This window comes from Asterias rubens, chromosome 11 (genome assembly GCF_902459465.1).
Source record: "Asterias rubens chromosome 11, eAstRub1.3, whole genome shotgun sequence".
In the NCBI taxonomy this organism is placed as follows: Eukaryota; Metazoa; Echinodermata; class Asteroidea; order Forcipulatida; family Asteriidae; genus Asterias; species Asterias rubens.
The window spans coordinates 7964590-7983863 of record NC_047072.1 but is presented as its reverse complement, the minus strand read 5'-3'; the positions used below and the strand labels follow the sequence as shown (position 1 = coordinate 7983863).

The window sequence follows — 19274 nt, the reverse complement described above, 5'->3', positions numbered from 1 at the left end:
ACATTCTACTTATACCTGTGGGATCGATCGCTAGGGAGTGATTTCAATGGGTGCGTTCGTTTAGCTACCCATGGGTCGACCCCGGTGTGTGGCGTTTTTTTTTTCCAGGACGAACGTGGGTAATTATCTGCACACGTTCGTCCTGGGAAAAAAAACGCCACACACCGGGGTCGACCCAGGGAAGCTAAACGAACGCACCCAGTATCTATCAATAAGGGAACGAGGTTGAGTTTTTAAACTGAGTACACCTTAATTAACACACATCGGTGTATTGGTAAAAAACACTTAAAATATTCTCTATCAACGATGCCAATTTCACATATATTCAAAAAGAGGTTGAATCTGTTCCATTTTGTCATTCCGAACTGCTGTACTATTTTGGATAATTAATAAATTTCTATGAGCTTAACTGTATTGTTTTTTCGGTGTGCTATTTCGAAGTATTGCTTTACGAAAAACAAAATGGCGGCTATGATGTTCCTTTTTGTTTAGTTATAAAACTATGGTTAAAGGGAAGGTACACGTTTGGTAGTTACTCAAAACAAATATCAACTTAAAACTGACTTGGTAACGAGCATAGGAGGGCTGTTGATAGTATAAAACATTGTGGAAAACGACTCCCTCTGAAGTAACGTAGTTTTTGAGAAAGAGGTAATTTCTCACTAAAATAATAAAATACTTCTAGCTAGAAGTGTTTATTCCTATCTGAAAGCACAAACTCGTCCAACAAGGGTGCTTTTTCTCTCATCATTTTCTCGCAACTTCGATGACCAATTGAGCCCAAATTTTCACAGGCTTGTTATTTTATGCTTATGTTGGGATACACCAAGTGAGAAGACTGGTCTTTGACAATTACCAAACGTGTACCTTCCCTTTAAAACACCCGATGCATTTAGAATTATAAGTATCGCAGGAATACGAAGAATTAAAGTTTGGGAAGAGTAATAAAACCTCTTTTTGGAGAGAAACAGAATTCAACCATGATCATGGAGGAAAGAAAAAGACAGAACCTTTTTTGCACAACGCCCGAGCGCACTACACTACCAAGTTTCACAGCAAAGTTATGCTCACCAGATTAAAGGAACACGTTGCCTTGGATCGGACGAGTTGGTCTCTAAAAAGCGTTTGTGACCGTTTGTTATAAAATGCATATGGTTAGAAAGATGTTGAAAAAGTAGAATACAATGATCCACACAAATTTGCCTCAAAATTGCACGGTTTTCCTTTTACGTTGCGAACTAACACGGTCGGCCATTTGTGGGAAATTTGACTCCCATAAATGGCCGACCGTGTTTGTCGACGAGGTAAAAGGAAGACCGTACAATTTCGAAGCATGTTTGTGTGGATCATTGTGTTCTACTTTTACAACATCTTTCTACCCTTATGCATTTTATGACAAACGGTCACAAACGCTTTTCAAAGACCAACTCGACCGATCCAAGGCAACGTGTTCCTTTAAGGTTACCGGACAAACTACCATGTCGCAAGCACACCCTGTGACTGGTATCCTTTTAGAAACAATGTAAACAGCACTAGAGAGGTCAATCAAAGGATAATATGTGAGGGACAAATAATGGACGATTTTCTTCAACAGGCTGACCAAGTCTGATTGAATAAAAGTCTGAAACTTATCATCCCTGACATGCAAAGGTAAACCGTGAAATACCAAGCAAATAATTAAGTTCAAGCTTGTGACTTTATTGAGTTTTCTTATTTGAGACATCTTGCTTTTATAATCTTATATTAACAGTTAATTGCAAAAGAACAATATATATATATACAAACATGGATAACCTTAAAGTTGCACACATATAATTCAATTAATGTTTTCACATTCTCATACAGACAGCTTAAAAAAAAACTTCCTTTGCGAATAAAAGTTGCCACTTTAAATACCGCCACACCGAGTACAAAAGAACTTAAATAAAAGATACAATGTCACAATATAAAAAGACATCAAATGCTTGATCTTTTTCCCTTTCTTTTCGGATCAATGTTTTGACAACTTCATATATTTCCTTTAAGTATTATTGAACATCCATTTAAAGTAGATAACAGCACCCTTTCATTTTGAAAAGTTACTCAAATATAACTTTTTACAACTTCTGTTTTTTTAATAAGCAAAACACAGAATCTGACAAAAACAATATATTAATTGCTCGGCATATGCCGAATAGCTGGGATATAAAATCATCTTACATATTCCGCATTCAATAAAATTCATAATTAATTAATAATTATTCCTTTTCAATGATTCAGTATCAGAGCAGTAGGGTTTGAAACTTTGCATGGTGGAAATACGATATAAAAATGTTTGCTCCGAGTATACAGAAATATTTGTTTTTGTCTCTGTACATATCCCTTTATTAAGTTGTCTACACGAAAAACCAAAGTAAATTTTCTTCAAATCTGATTAAAAATTAATTAAAACTCCTTTCCAAATAAATATAATTATTACTAAAATATTTACCTTCGTATTTAGTATGATTACATCAAGGTTAAGGATAGTAATAGTAAGGAGTTGCATTTTCATAAATATCACTTTCTTATCTCCATTTGTTTATATAATTATTTTATTTAATAAACATCCAAAAAATAACAACATCATTTATGATGAGCAAAAACAGACAGACGAACATGGAAAGTATTATTATTATTATTGTATTTTTTTTCTTTATAAGATAAACATTATATAGATAAACATAACATTCGCGCAAACATGAAAGACAACCGAGTAAAATTGTTCCATGAAAAATTTGCAATATAATATTTTTACCATGAAAATGTGAACTTTATTGACCTTTATGAAGGCATTGGTCAACATGACAAAAAAATCCCTGCTAAAAACGACCAATCAGATATGTTCACTTTTTTTCTTTTATTAAAATCAACACTGCACTAAAATAATATATCTTTCAAAATCAGAAGTACCCATGACCCACAAGAACCCAATTATACCCACTGAAACCCTTTGGTTCCTGGGAGGAACCAAATGATGCTAAATCAAACAAAGTTACCCCACAAGAACTAACCCGGGAGAACCCAATCATACCAACTAAAACCCTATTGGTTCCTGGGAGGAACTGGGTGATACTAAATCAAACAAAGTCACCCCTACAAGAACTAACCCGGGAGAACCCAATCATACCCACTGAAACCCTATTGGTTCCAAGGAACCAACTGATATCAAATCCAACAAAGTTACCCCACAAGAACTAACCCGGGAGAACCCAGTCATACCCACTAAAACCCTATTGGTTTCTTGGAGGAACCAACTGATATCAAATCCAAAAAAGTAAACCCCTCAAGAACTAAATCTCAAATCATCAATTTGCGATGAAAAGAGAAGTGGCACTAACAAAAAATACAAAATTAATTAGTAATTAATTATTTAGTCGATAAGAACCAGTTCCAATTGACTGACCAATAAGAACCACAGTAGTTAAAATTGGAGCCAAATCTATTCAAACAAAATGTCCACACTTGAACCATAACACCCATCCAAAACTAAACCCTGGAACCGTAAAAAGAAATCCACTGGAACCAAATAGTACTACTAAGAACTGAGTGATAACTGCTGGAATGTTATCAGGAGCATGTTTTATCCACATACCTTCCTCATACAATGTACATGTACATCAAGCTATATTTGTTCAGTTAACTTTATAGTAACTTGTGGGCGTAGTAACTCCAACAGGCACTTTCAGCAAGGAACCGTTTATGCACTGGATAGTGCAAGTTTCTGGCTGGTCCATGATTTTGAAGGTGGCACAAACTTTATTACGCCTGACAGAAAGAAAAAAATTTGATAGAACATTTCAACTTTTGAATGTGTTCAAGATAGATATTAATTTGCCCGACGTTTCGACCCTGGTAGAGTCTTATAAAACAGCCAGCTACTGTTGTTCCACAGATTGGCTATGTATAACAATGGATTTTTCTGACAACATAGATTACATTTTCTGTTTTGCTTTTAATAAACAACTTCATCTCTTTATAAATTGACGCTGCTTTTTAAGGCAGTCTTTTATTTTTGATATTTCTAATATCAAATAAATAATCGCATTAAAGCCATTGGACCCTTTCGGTGAACAGTATTGTCCAAGGCCCACACTTCGTGTATCACAACTTCTATATCAAATAACAAACCTGTAAAAATTTCGCCTCAATCGCTCATCGGAGTCGGGAGAAATTAACGGGAAAACTCACCCTTGTATCCGCGCGTTTCGCCATGTCATGACATGTGTTTAAAATAAATCCGTAATTCTCGCTATCGAGAATTGATATTGTTTTACTGTTTTCTCAAAAAGTAAAGCATTTCATGGAATAATATTTCAAGAGAAGTCTTTCACCACTACCTTCTGTAAACCCTGTAAGTTATTTGTAAATCTGTGAACTATTTTTTTTTTTCTGTACCGAAAGGGTCCAATGGCTTTAATCCAGAGGTCGTTGGTTCAAATCCCTCTCCAGTCACTTTTTCTATGTTGAACCCCCAAAAAGCTGCGCCCACTCACCTTGTAAATTGTAAACAGCACTTTTAAATGGATGGCAAGATTTCCTCATCGCTATCATCTCGATATTCCAAGGGATTGCTTTGTCTGTTATCTTTTAATAAATCTTCATCCTCTTCGTCGCTGAAAAGAGTTCTGGAGTTTGTACCTAGAAGCGATTCTTCTACGTCTCCGTTGGACAGCTGTGTAGGATTAAACATGAATTTTACGTCAAGTAATACTCCACAATTTTCAGCTCACTAGAAAATGAGCATAATTTGTTATTACAAGTTTCAGATAGTACTTGTTACATGGAATTGAGACTGGTAACCTTATTCTGGTCATAAGGTTAAGAACACCGAACTCAAGCTCTGGTGCTTCTGTTCAGCAGAGTGTGGGTTCGAATCCCAGGCGTGACACTTGTGTCTGTGAGCAAGACACTTAACTTTAATTCTCTCCACCCAGGGGTAAATGGGGACCTGTGAGGGCAGAGATGGTTCTTGTGATTGATTTAGCCGAGTAGCGCATTTGTTGCACAAGGCTGTATACTCCCCAGGGAGCTGAGATTGTTTAAGGAATGATTTAAGGCCCATTGACCAGGGGTAATAATGTTGAAGCGCCATGATTGTCGTTGCATGACGGACCTGAGCGCTATATAAGAAGCCACTATTATTATTATTATTATTATTATTATAAATATTATCACACCCACGCTGTACTTACTTGAGAGTAGGAGTAATTAGGTACTTTGGAGTAAGCCCCTGGGAAGAGACCTCTAATTCTATAGAAGGCAGCAGACCTGAGGATGCAAAACAAAATAATAATAATAATGGTTAGAATGCTTCTGTTAGATGGCAACTAGATGACAGATCGGTGGCAAATATGTGGCAGCTAGGTTGCAACTAGGTTGCAACTAGGTGATAGCTAGGTGGCAACTAGGTTGCAACTAGGTGATAACTACATGTAGGTGACAACTAGATGGCTGATAGGTGGCAGCTAGGTTGCAACTAGGTGATAGCTGGGTGACAACTATTGTAGGTGGCAACTGGGTTGCAACTAGGTGATACATGTAGCTAGGTGACAACTAGGTGGCAACTACAGGTTGCAACTAGGTGATAGCTAGGTGACAATTAGATGGCTGATAGGTAGCAGCTAGGTTGCAACTAGGTGATAGCTAAGCGATAGCTAGGTGACAACTATTGTAGGTGGCAACTGGGTTGCAACTAGGTGATAGCTAGGTGACAACTAGGTGGCAACTACTAGTTGCCACCTAGCTATCACCTACATGTAGGTGATAGCTAGGTGATAGCTAGATGATAGCTAGGTGGCAACTAGGTGATAGCTAAGTGATAGCTAGCTAACAACTATTGTAGGTGGTAACTGGGTTGCGACTAGGTGATAGCTAGGTGACAACTAGGTGGCAACTAGGTTGCAACTAGGTGATAGCTAGATGATAGCTAGGTGGCATCTAGGTGATAGCTAAGTGATAGCTAGCTGACAACTATTGTAGGTGGCAACTGGGTTGCGACTAGGTGATAGCTAGGTGACAACTAGGTGGCAGCTCCAGGTTTTTCTCCCTCCAGAAGAACCAAACACTTTCAAACTCTGGCTGTGCTACCTGGTCATGTATGGGTTGATGTGGCTGGCTGCCAAAGGCACCCTCTCATGCCAACAGCTCAAACATGTTGTAGCTGCATCATAGGGTTTGTCGCTTAAAGCAAAATATCAAGAGAGGGCCCTGTTGAACCCACACAAAGACATAGGCCATGCGTGCGCAGGTCGTGCATGACAACATACTGCGCTGCCGTCGTTGAATGCCCCCTCTGCCTACCCATAACACATAGCGGTTCTGAATCGCGATAAATCTTATTCTCTTATTCGCGATTCAGCTATGCAGCAGCAGCTACAGTTGATAAGCCTCCCAAGTTGTTGTATCACTATTAAATATTCCGTACAACTTGTTCAGTTCGTTATTACTATTGCAGGTGGCAACTGGGTTGCAACTAGGTGATAGCTAGGTGACAACTAGGTGGCAACAGAGTGGCAACTAGGTGATAGCTAGGTAAAAGCTAGGTGACAACTGGGCGGCAGTTCCCGTTTTTCTCCCTCCAGAAGAATCAAACACTTTCGAACTATGGTTGTGCTCCCTGGTCATGTATGGGTCAATGTGGCTGATTGCCAAAAGTAAAGTTGCATCAATGGCGCTCAAACATGTTGTACATGTAGCTGCTTCCTTTGCAATTTAGCTTAGCTTCGCAGGTGTGACTCTTGTTGATTAGCCTCCCAAATTGTTATTAAATATTCCTAACAAAACTTGTTCAGTTCCGTTCGTTGGAGCTTACCTTCTCTCTGACTTGTGGAATATAATGATAAGAATACAGAGCACCACGATGCCAAGGAGAATCCCCATTACGGCAGGCACCTTGGAGGTTTTCTTCCCCCCGGTAGCACCTCCTTTATTATCCCCGCTCTTTCCCCCGCTTGGGCTTTCTGTCTGTGCCCTGTGGATTTAAAGCATTCATTGTGTCAAGCATCGGTTTCAAAGATGGACTCAAAAACATTTATTACGTTTACCAGAAATTTGATGCTGTGGTTATCTGAGCCCAATTTCATAGAGCTGCTAAGCACAAAAATTTGCTTAGCATGAAATTGCTCCCTTGATAAAAACAGGATTACCAACCAAATTTCCTTTTGTTGCATATTGCTTGTTACTGTTGTTGTTTGCTTATTCTGAAAATCATGTGGAAATTTGGTTGGTTATCTTGTTTTTATCAAGGAAGAAATTTCATGCTAAGCAGCTCTATGAAATTAGGCCCGGGTATATGTTCTAGTCAAATTTTCTTTGTCCAACCCTAATTATAGTCCATGTTATGTTTCCACATACATAAAAAAAGAAATTGAGTGCAGCCATCTGTTTGTTCTCCCCTAAATCTTGGAAAATGAATCGAGGCTGGAATTTAACTAAGTCAGGTCCCGTTTTGTTGTATACAGAATAGGCATCCTTTACTGTTACAGTACACAAGGAACTCATAACAGTAAATTAATTCATATTGTAGAAATTTCATGACAATGTGCATAATAATGATAATATAATACTCCGTTCTTATGTAGCGCTTTATCAAATCAATAGCATTAAACAAGTAACAGAAACATTTACAAGATATAAACATTGACAAAACTCTTGTAAAATACATAAATGACAAGACAACACTAATATAAAGTATTCAATTTTGTTGCACAATATCATCAGTACTCATAACTGGACGCAACACTATCATTAACAGATAATATTTGAAAACAGTGCAATAATTTTACACAGAAATGCGACAGTGACAACATTAAATTTGGTGTGCAATATCATCAGTGATGATAAAATGGACAACACATTGTCAACAGATACACTTCGAAAACAATTTGATAATATGTATCATCTTAAAATGATAAACAAACATGTGACAGTGACAGTGACAAAAGAAGCCTTGTCAAATATATAAATGAAAAGGCAACTATAATAATTCAATATTCAAATGGGATGCGCAATATCAATCATAAATGCACAAAATTCATCGTTAATAGATATTATCAGGAGACTTTGGAACACATATTTTATTCCTCCAGCTTGAAGCCTCTTGCCAAGAGTGTGACAGTTTCTAAAGTGGCTGCAGCTTGAGGGAAAGCCATGGTATAAAAAAAAAGAAGACTGAATATTTCAAAATCTTTCTTTTTATCTTCGTCTTTCAACTTACCCTTTGCTGCACAACACAGACGTTTCCCACATGAAGTGATACTGGCAATTGCTGGACTCAAAATAGAACCTTGGGGCACCCTTTAAAGATACAAAGAAGTTTTGAAGAATTAAACAATTATGAACAACATGTTTAAAACACTAAGTCCGTTTCTTACTTAGGGTGTTTTCAATTTTTCACGACATCACATGATTTCAGTGTATGGTTTTTATCAACTTGAATGACATGATGCATATCTAGAAATGTATTTGAGTTGTTACTAAAACAAAAAATTAGTGGCCTAACAATCAAATATTCTAAAAACAATTGTTACAAAAGAAAGATTTTAACCCTTACCAATTCAACATTGGGGTCACATTTGAAGATGATGGTGCTCTCCACATCCTGTGTGTTTTCCTTACCACAGGAGTCTGGGTTCCTGATCACCATTTCTAAGATCTCATCTGTAAACACAAAAAACGGGGATCGTTTAAAAAATGAAAAATCCTGAAAGTTTGTAAAAATGTCTTCTTGGTGTGGAAATGAAGTTTCTTGAATGTACAAAATGTTACATTTAAGAGGTATATAGAACCTCTACATCATTTCAAGTAGATATCTGAACGTCTTTTTATCTATGCGATGGCAAGTGGGTGCCTGCCTGTACATGCTACACAATGGAAGGTCCAGATGAATAAAAAATGTCAGCCATTCCGCTGTCAACAGAAAAATTTGGAAAAAATATGAAAATGTTCTGTGTGTTAAAAAAAGTATGCCATAAGTATGTCCAAAACATGTTTGCGTTCAAACACATCATTCAGCGTGAAGTGGTGCACAGATTAATTTTTTAGCACATTTTATAAGTAATGTTCGACTGTTCTCGAAATTTTATAGCGCCCCCCCCCCCCCTGTTGAACATCACATCGAACGAAAGCTCAACAATCCAGGCCGAACGAGGGCAGTATATATCGATGTTGTAGTTTTTAAGTTATGACTGTTTATCAAAGTCCAATTTGACGTGTTTTTGGTGGTCGCTAGCACCTGCCTTGTAAACCAATGGGTTAATGGGGGGGGGGGGGGGTTGAAATGTAAAATGTTATTACCTTGCATGAAAAACTTCTTTCGGGAGCTCTCCCCGATGTTCCTGAAAAAGGAGTCGTCTTTCTTGCTCTGGCAGACTGCTGCCGAGGTGCAGACCCCGCCCGTATCGCCTGCCTTGGAAGCCCTGCCTGAGTCCAGATTGATGTAGTAGATGTAGACGGAACTCTGCCCGTTCATTTCATCGCGCTCGTCCCCCTCGGCTTCCCAGTTTCTTGAGAGAACAAAAAAGAAAAAGGAAAGAAAATAAACAGCCAACCTTAGACGTGTCATAGCCATGTGTGTAATGTAAAGTCTGCTGAATTGTAAACTTACCGTGCTTAATACTACGTTTCTAACTAAGTTTTTGAAACATGAGACCAATTCCTTTATATTAGACCATGTAATACAGGGTGCTGTGGCCCAATATGCAGCCAATCAAACCAGGGCTAACCCCTTCTCTTTTTGATAAGTGCACTGGGCTCTTTGACATGAATTACACAACACAAAGAAGCTACAGCTTTACATCCCAATAATGGTGAAGTGCCTTGCTAAGGATGGGGACTAAAACCCACACTCTGCTGATCAGAAACCACCTGGGCCCAATTTCATGGCTCTGCTTACCGCCGAATTCTGCGCTTATGATCACAATTCACCGCTTACGTCCCGAGCGCCGAATTTCTGCGTTAGCCTTGTAAGCGTTAGCGTAGATTGCCTAGTACACAGAGTACGCACCCGCAGAAGCCAAAATACGCCGCTAACCCGTGAAATACGCTTGCCGTAAGCACAGAATTCCCTGCTTCCGTAAGCGCCGATTCTGTGCTTACGGTAAGCAGAGCCATGAAATTGGGCCCAGAGCTTGAGTTCTTTGCTCTTTTCTGCTTGGCCACTTTGTACACACTGTTTACAACTACAGTGAACCCTCATGGTACGGTATAATGCCCTCCTTCAGGCAACAGCAGAATTCTACAACGCACTACTGTACTTCACAACAAATAATAGGTTGACTTTTCCTACCTTTTCTTGATGAGAGGTGAAAGGTCAAAAGTGTCTCCTGTCTCTGGGTCTGTGACTTTGTTATCTGTAAGCTCCACAGCGACCCTGAAAATATAGATTTTAGCTATTATTATTTTTAGCTATTATTATTCAATGGTTTAATAAAAAACAAATTGCTGCCAGCAGCAGAATTACTTGAACAGTAACAAAATTAAAAGTCGGGAGTAAAAAAAATTAAAATTATAATTTAAATGGCATTAAATCTATTACACACAAACACACAGATGTTTATTAAACTGTAGAGGTAATAAACGTATGGAAAACAAATATATGGAATATTACACAAACACTGAACAACAAAAGTTCCCTAAACAGTCACAATGCACGTAGGAAACATTTGCTTTAATCATTAATTGTTGATCGAATGTACTTTCATTTACCCTATTTTGTCTGCGTTTTATTCTCTTGGGTCTTGGAGTGTTTCTACTTTTACAACTTTTGAACCGAAAGTAGTATCAACGTTGGGGTTTGACAGAAACATTGACTATGCTCTTTTTTTATGTAAAAATAGAAAATGACCTGGGTCAACAAATGACTCATTTTACTTAATCGCATCACATAACAAAACATATTTGTTAGCCTGCCGCTGTCCGTTACATAGGAATTTCAGGTGTTATTCAGTCTTCCAAAGCAATTTGGTTAGAATGAACAATTCAATTCAGTAACATTTATTTGAACGCTGTCAAGGCGGGAAGTAGAGGTGGGAAATGGAGCTCGGTGATGGGTGGTAAAACTGGATCCTGCTTTAGAGCCTTGGGGTAGTGTGTGGGGAGTGTGTGCTCACTGAACTGTGTCAAACACAGGGGATAGAGAGGGTGTGGGGCCGAGGGGCGGAGGGTATAGAAGACCCAAAGCAGTCTAAATTAATAATGGTGTGGGGCCTAGGGGCTGAGGGTATAGATAGAGGGGGGTGAGGATTTAAGAGATTCATCTAAGCTATTCCTTTGTGATGAAAATAAACATTGATTACCTTTCTTCACTGCATGCGACCTTCGACTCCCAGACAAATGTGAATTTACAATCTGCCCCGTTGGCGGTGGAAATACTGTTGAAGAAGGAATAACAAATTTTTAAAAAACAGAGTAAGTCTTCTGTGAAATGTTGTGCAAGGCTTGAATTGTACACTGGACCGGTCTATTGTTAAGCGTAGGAAAAATGAAATGACATTACCTTTTCAGTTCAGGAGAGCCAACTTTGTTGGAACACGTAAAGATAATCTCACTCTCAGCATCTGCAGTGTTTCCCTTTCCACATATCCCAGCACTGCCTTCTCGGAATGTCATGTGAATGTTGGGCTTGTCTGAACTCCCTGATCGATTCAAATCAAAATAATCTAATCAAGAATGCTGTAAAGACCCCTTGCTATACGCGCAGCGTACTACCATAAGCCTATCCTGGGTGTCATTTTGGGTGTAAAAATCGTATACAAAAATGCACAAAAAGACAGTTGACACCAAAAATTACGGGCAGTGGACACTATTGGTAACTACTCAAAATAACTATTAGCATAAAACCTTTCTTGGTAACGAGAGGTTGATATTCAAAAAACATTATGAGAAATGGCTCCCTTTGAATAAATGTAGTTTTCGAGAAAGAAGTAATTTTCCACGAATTTGATTTTGAGAACTTAGATTTAGAATTTGAGGTCTCGAAATCAAGCATCTGAAAGCACACAACTTTGTGTGACAAGGGTGCTTTTTCTTTCATTATTAACTCGCAACTTCGACGACCAATTGAGCTCAAATTTTCACAGGTTTGTTATTTCATGCGTATGTTGAGACACACCAACTGTGAAGACTTGTCTTTGATAATTACCAATAGTGTCCAGTGTCTTTAATGAAGCACATGGTAGATAGTGTTAAACATTTGACTAATTATATCACACACGACTTAGTGAGGTCAGAAGGCTAAACGAAAGGATGTGTAATAAAATAAACAAAACAAACTGGTACCCACCGTCGGCTCTAAGGAGTTGTGTGTACACCATGCCCAGTGTTTCCAGGGTACCATCAGGTGTACGCCGACATATACTAGCCTCCTTGGGACAGTCCGCAGCTGGTACGCAAAGATTCATGAAATATCTGACAGAAATCATCAAATGTATTCACTGGTTACAAACAAATTCTTTTTCGAATGGTAATTTAAGGCTTATATATTGCAGCCTTTACATAAAAATTGTCAAAAGCACATGACACGTTTTAAAGGGAAGGTACACGTTTGGTAATTACTCAAAACCAATTATGAACTTAAAAACTGACTTGGTAACGAGCAATGGAGAGCTGTTGATAGTATAAAACATTGTGAGAAACAGCTCCCTCTGAGGTAACGTAGTTTTTGAGAAAGAGGTAATTTCTCACTAAAATAATAAAGACTTCTAGCCAGAAGTCTATTATTCCTATCTGAAAGAACACAAATTCGTCCAACAAGGGTGTTTTTTTTTCTCTCATCATTTTCTCGCAACTTCGTTGACCAATTTAGCTCAGATTTTCACAGGCTTGTTATTTAATGCTTATGTTGGGATACACCAAGTGAGAAGACTGGTCTTTGACAATTACCAAACGTGTACCTTCCCTTTAAAATGCACATACTGAGAAAAAAAACAGATAAAGAAACATCAGTAGTGACTAGGCCGGTGCCCAAACCACAGTGTGGGGATATGTCTGTCCCGCCAACAGAGAACTAATAGTTACTTAGTTACATATACATGTGTAGGCCTAACCCTGATGGCATTGTTAAAGTTTTGATCTTTTCAGGAAACAGACGCCTCTAACCCTACCGACTGACAAGGCAACCAGAGAAGAAGGAAAAAAAAGGAAAACAAAAAAACTTTTAAGAAAGGGGCTGTTTAACCAAAAGAGGTTGGAAACACAAATATCAAAATCAAAGGTAAGAAGAGGGAGAAGACAAATAATAAACAAGGAAACGTGTTCATAAAGTCAGCGGGCGGACGTTAAGAACAGGGAAAAAACAAGAACAAAAGAAGTCTCCATACAGGAATGCGTATTCGAGAATGGGGGCACACAGTCCAGGCAAACTTTAGCGCCACAGGCTAATACGCACTATACAAATTATCTCTCCAGTGTGTTATGGTCTATATTTTCAGGCATGAACAAAAGTAGAAAACGTTTCATCGAGTACAAGGGCTAACCCAGGGGCCAATTTCATAGAGCTGCTTATGCAAAAAATTTGCTTAAGCACGAAAATAGCTTGCTTATATTACACATGTTACTGGCCAAAAATTTCATGACATATACATTGCTTGTGACTGGTATTTAGCTATTGTTCAATTAGCATAATTAGCAAAATTTTGTGCTTAAGCAGCTCTATGAAATTGGGCCCAGATGTACACATGGTGTAGGCCTTATTAATAAAAAAAACTAGAACTTTTCCCAGGGCCAAGAAATCTGAAATAAAGTTCCAACTCACTCATTCTGGTCATCGTCCGTAAAATGCCAATTCCCGGTTATTTGTGAAAGGGGCTGGAGGTCATATGCCTTCTCCATGTAGGCGAGGTCACAGGGCATGCTGACTGGCGGGCAGGCCAGTGGTGTATCCCATTGGAAGGTGTAGTGGCAGGCATCGTCCGACTAAAGACAGAAAGGGGGAACAAAAACATTGGAGAACTTGCTGCCAGGAAGTTACACCACCACCTGTCTCTATCTCAGACGGTGATGGTTGACAGTGGTCAAAATCATAATTGTGAATCGTCCATATACAATCCATAACCCTGGGGAACAACGGACGACCATTTCACATTTGGATCGCTTCACCCCCGATCTACCCCGGCTACTTCGGACATATCCTGGGCGTAGCCACCCCTGCTCTGGAGTAGGGGTAAGCAGTAAAACCCTGGGGCATTCTTGAACATGAAACCAGAACCCTGTGGAGTAGGGACCTTGGCAGTCACAGTGTAAAAGTGCGCCGGGGCAACATAATAATAATAATAATAATAATAATAAAAACCATTCTTATATAACGCGAGAGGTCCTGCAACTGTGGGATAAATAAAATCCCAGGGGCTCCCCGGGACTGTACTCGACAGGGATAAGAGATACAGTGTGAAACGGCCTCATGTAATACATTTTAAAAAGGTACATGTACTAGAGGAGAGAACAAAAAATTTACAGAGAAATTTCTTCAAAGGGAACTCACCCCAAAGAATGTGGGCTGATTGAGTGTAAAGCTTTCTGAACATTTGAAGATAATTGTCGTCTCTCTTTTCTTTGTAGCACCTTGGTGATGAAATAATAAGAATTCAAACAGATGTCATTATATTACAGTTTCGTTTGTTGCATTGGGGGGCATAGTTCTTAAATTTATCTTATAAACATCTCGCTTCAGGCGCTCTTTCGCATCTTTATTTTGGCAAATTCTTTTGCAAACTCGATTCGTTCGTTCACAAAACGACCGATACCATATAAGGGCATTTGACAACAGCACCCTCTGTTGTTCAATGAATTGTGTTAGACTGGTTCCCGGTGAAATCGGGACGTCAGATAAACTGGCGTGTAGTATGCAATGCAGGTTTGTGCTACTAGCGTGCGTAGGGAACCCCCGTTGCGCTCGATGTGTGGTGAAAGTTGAATAAGGAATACCCAATGGAATAGAGTTCATTGGATAATCATTATCGGCCGTAAGTAGTAGTCGGCCGAAAACTTATTTGTGTCAATAACAAAATATTGAACTTGAGTTAAAAAAGGGCACGACGGCCAACGGGGATAAAACAGATTTTTGCGGTGGCGATGCTCAAAACCGTATTTTTTTGCAAAACCTGTACACCCGTATTTTTAACGGGAAAAACGTACTAGTTGGCATGTCTGTATATTTCATTGATTGTTTCACAGGGTAAGAAAAAGCAGTTACCAAACAGACAATAAAAATACAAATACGCTAAACATTAATTTTGGTTTTTACCGATACACCTCTGTATACTCAGTACTTTCCCACGTCCTGTAAAAAATGTTTCACGGGCATATTACTCGGGTGGGATTCGACCTTTGCAATTCTAGAGCAGTGTCTTATGGACTAGACCACCGAGATTGCCAAGTGGCTAGAGGCAGTTCAAATCCTATGTTTTGGAAGCGGGTATGCTAAAGCAATACAATGACTACACAATGATTATACAGTTTTTGTGATTATTAATTTCTGGACTATTTACCAATCTATGACCCTACGTCTAAAATTTAAATCTAAATTTGTGGGTAAATTCTGCCGAAAAGAATCTTCCACAAACAGAATTCTCAAAATTTCATTTCTCTGACCAAATTAAAAAACAGGAAACATTTTTGTCTTACTTCCATCACACTGTGCCCCATCGGTGTACTTCACTTTCAAGATATGGCCCTCGAAGTAGAACTGCTGCGAGGCCAGCGTGCCCAGTGACTTGAAGACATCGGTGCCCTCCTGCATACAGACTGCCGAACCCTGGCACGCATCTTGCCTGACACTGACCGCGTTACATAGATGCAGTTTGTAGGTCACAAGATCTGGTCCAGAGACCTGGTGATTGAAGTACATGTGAATCTGTTTACAGTTTTGGGTGGTGGAGGTGCGTTTTATTTTTTCTTCCCAAGGACAGATGAGGTTACTTGGCATAATGGGCGTGTTTTCTACTGGAAAATCAGTCTTTGCATGTGCCCATTTAGACTGGGCCCTGCTACTCAGATCCAGTGATTCCAGTGGATCCAATGATATTATTGGATAAGCTTGCACAGTGACATGAGCTTTCCATAAGGACAGGGCCCAATTTCATAGAGCTGCTTAGCACAAAAATTTGCTTAGCATGAAATTTCTTCCTCGATAAAAACAAGATTACCAACCAAACTTCCACGTGATTTTCAGGATAAGCAAACAACAGCTGAATACCAGTAACACGCAATATGCAACAAATGGAAATTTGGTTGGTAATCCTGTTTTTATCAAGGAAGAAATTTCATGCTAAGCAAATTTTTGTGCTTAGCAGCTCTATGAAATTGGGCCCTGTCCTTATGGAAAGCTCATGTCACTGTGCAAGCTTATCCAATAATATCATTTTGCTTAGCAGCTCTATGAAATTGGGCCAAGATGAGGTTACTTGGCATAATGGGCGTGTTTTCTACTGGAATCAGTCTTTGCATGGGCACTTAGACTGGGCCCCGCTACTCCAGATCCAGTGATTCCATTGGATACAATGATATCATTGGATAAACTTGCACAGTGACACGAGCTTTCCATAGATGCCCAAACAGTACACTCCTATTACGTCCGCCGTAGAATTTGACTGCGTATCTCTATGTGAAATGAATGTAAGTCAAAGGTGCATGTACACGCCGGCTTGAGGCCGGTCTCTGGCATTATTCACGAGCCTCAAAGTGTGACGCCAGATGTTCACACTTTGCACTTTTCTCTGTGCTTCGGTGAAAAAGAGCAACTCAGGCTGAGGACATGTAATCATTATTTGGGTCACTGACTGATGGTCGTTTGTGGGAACCGTGAGAATAGAATATTATGGTGTATTCGTTTAGTTTCTCCGGGTCGACCCTGCGGTGCTCATTCAGGTGAGCCCCTGACAAGAGCTAATCGAACATTCGCACTCGCCCTCTCGTGGTGACGCCATTCACCTAGGGCTAGCCCCAAGTGACTCGCTCCACAAGCAGGGCAGGGCACTTGGGGCTGACCCGGGTGAGCCCCTGGAATGACATCGAAGCTATTTTATAGTACCGGGGGCAGATCAGAGTCGACCCAGGAAAGATAATCGAATGCACTTTATGGGAGATCGTAATGTGTGGCAGGCTTTTATTGCAATTCGACAAGAGTCAACTTGATGATGATGATGATGATGATGAAAATAAAATGATTCATGAAAGACTTAAAAGCAGAGGACACTATTGGTAATTACTCAAAATAATTGTAAGCATAAAAACTTATTTGGTAACGAGCAATGGATAGCTGTTGATAGTATTACATACTGTGAGAAATGGCTCCCTCTGAATTAACGTAGTTTTCGAGAAAGAAGTAATTTTCCACTAAAACATTTGAACTTGATTTTGAGACCTCATAATTATATTTTGAGGTCCCAAAATCAAGCATCTGAAAGCACACAACTTCATGTGACAAGGGTGGTTTTTTTCCCATAATTATCTCGCAATTTGGATGACCAATTGAGTTCAAATTTTCACAGGTTTGTTCTTTCATGCATACAGTATGTTGAGAAACACCAAGTGAGAAGACAGGTTTTTGACAATTACCATAGGTGTCCAGGGGTGGATTTCACAAAGAGTTAGGACTAGTCTTATCTCGAGTTAGGACCAGCTACTTGTCCTAACTTAGGACTATCCATGCAATGTGTATATCTCCTAGGACTAGTCCTAAGGTAGGACTAGTCCTAACTCTTTGTGAAATCGACCCCTGTGTCTGTAAGAGGCAACAATACCTGTTCTTCATCGTCTGCCAATGAGCTGAGATCATACTCATACTGCAGAGCGTCGTTGAAGTATTTACAATCTTTACCACTAGTTGCCTCGGATGGCGGACACACGGCGTTGGTCAGCCAGGAGAAATGATATGTACAGTCACTGTATGCGTCCATCGTTGGCGTACCCTTTAAACACAAACATGAGACTATGTTTTACCATGCACACTATAATAATAATAATACTGTGTTCTTTTACAGCACTTGATCACACCCCTATGTATTTCCATCATTTCTCTCCATTGTCTTCTCTCCATTGGGTTCTTGGCTAATATAGTAATTAAGTCTGCTCTTCTGAGAGTCCTTAAATTAAATGAAGAACAAACATGGCTGCTTCCGAGTGCTTCTGAAATAAGACGGGAGCATCCATGTTTACCCTGTGCATTGTTTGTTTGGTTTAATTCCATTGTATACCCTTTATGAGTCACGTGACTCCGGTCGACCATTGTGACTATTGAACCGTAACTAACCTGTGACGTCCCTTTCTCGCAGAACAACGTAATGACTGAGGAGATGTTGCGTGTTTTATCCTCGGGGCAGACGTCTCCGTTGGAGTAGGTGACGGCAACATAGCCATCTTCGTTCATCGACGGACCTTTCGTAACGATTCCAAGACTCTGAAAGAGGAGGAACAGAAACATTTTAAGATACCTTTATTTCATGCGGATAAGACGCTCGGCGGATAGGGCGCATTACAAGTATTATTATTATTACTATTGTTATTATTATTATTATTATTATTATTATTATTACTCAAAATCACTGTAAAAATATTCTGAAAATTCTTGAGCAATACTTAAAGGCCAGTATTCTCACTTGATGTATCCCAACATATGCAAAAAATAACAAATCTGTGAATTTTTTTACTCATTTGGTCATTGATACTCAACTAAAAGTTGCAACCAAATAATGGCAGGAAAAAGTGCATAATAATCATAGTAATAGTGGCCATTTATAATGAGCCATTTTTTTTCTAAAAGACACCCCCGGCGCAGGAGAGATACAGAAGCAAACAGGCTTTACAACGAGCTACATAGCTTTAAGCACAAAAAATTAAGTTTTCAAATGAGTCTTGAAGCTGGTATAAGAATTGGCTTATCTGAGATTTATTTATTTCTTATTTTTTTAAATTTGATTTATTATTATTATTTTTTTTTGGGGGGGGGGGGTGGGGGTTCAGTTAATAGTGATGGGCCAGAGTGTGATCGGGTTCCCCATGAGTGGCTCGTCTGTGCAATGTGAAGAAGAAGTTTGGTGTTAGATGATCTGAGCTGCCTGGGTGGTGAATGAAGAGCAAGTTTGAGTGTGCACAATGGTTAACTAAAGGTTGACCATTTTGACTCGAAACCCAGGCTGGTCGACCATTGGTTGACTACTGTGGTCGACCATTTGGAACCAGCCTCGAGCCCATGGTTTCTTCACTGGTCCCAACAGCATGTTCCATTCTAACATGTGTTAAGCACAGAGGGGAACCAGTGA

The 19274-nt window shown here is 39.3% G+C and overlaps 1 protein-coding gene across 1 annotated transcript in view; it reads right to left on the bottom strand.

Moving 5' to 3' along the window:
• Nucleotides 1-1677: 1677 nt before the first annotated feature.
• LOC117296387 (cation-independent mannose-6-phosphate receptor-like) overlaps nucleotides 1678-19274 on the bottom strand; it is a 56253-nt gene continuing 38656 nt past the window's right edge. The window contains exons 31-46 of the mRNA XM_033779280.1: nucleotides 18266-18412; nucleotides 17757-17924; nucleotides 15640-15844; nucleotides 14498-14577; nucleotides 13772-13932; nucleotides 12302-12426; nucleotides 11516-11654; nucleotides 11316-11390; nucleotides 10307-10390; nucleotides 9316-9524; nucleotides 8573-8679; nucleotides 8237-8316; nucleotides 6833-6991; nucleotides 5214-5289; nucleotides 4515-4693; nucleotides 1678-3786 (exon numbers count right to left, since the gene is read on the bottom strand). Coding sequence (XP_033635171.1) covers nucleotides 4538-4693; nucleotides 5214-5289; nucleotides 6833-6991; nucleotides 8237-8316; nucleotides 8573-8679; nucleotides 9316-9524; nucleotides 10307-10390; nucleotides 11316-11390; nucleotides 11516-11654; nucleotides 12302-12426; nucleotides 13772-13932; nucleotides 14498-14577; nucleotides 15640-15844; nucleotides 17757-17924; nucleotides 18266-18412 — 1971 coding nt within the window. The 3' untranslated portion in view covers nucleotides 1678-3786; nucleotides 4515-4537. The remainder of the gene's footprint in view (nucleotides 3787-4514; nucleotides 4694-5213; nucleotides 5290-6832; nucleotides 6992-8236; nucleotides 8317-8572; nucleotides 8680-9315; nucleotides 9525-10306; nucleotides 10391-11315; nucleotides 11391-11515; nucleotides 11655-12301; nucleotides 12427-13771; nucleotides 13933-14497; nucleotides 14578-15639; nucleotides 15845-17756; nucleotides 17925-18265; nucleotides 18413-19274) is intronic.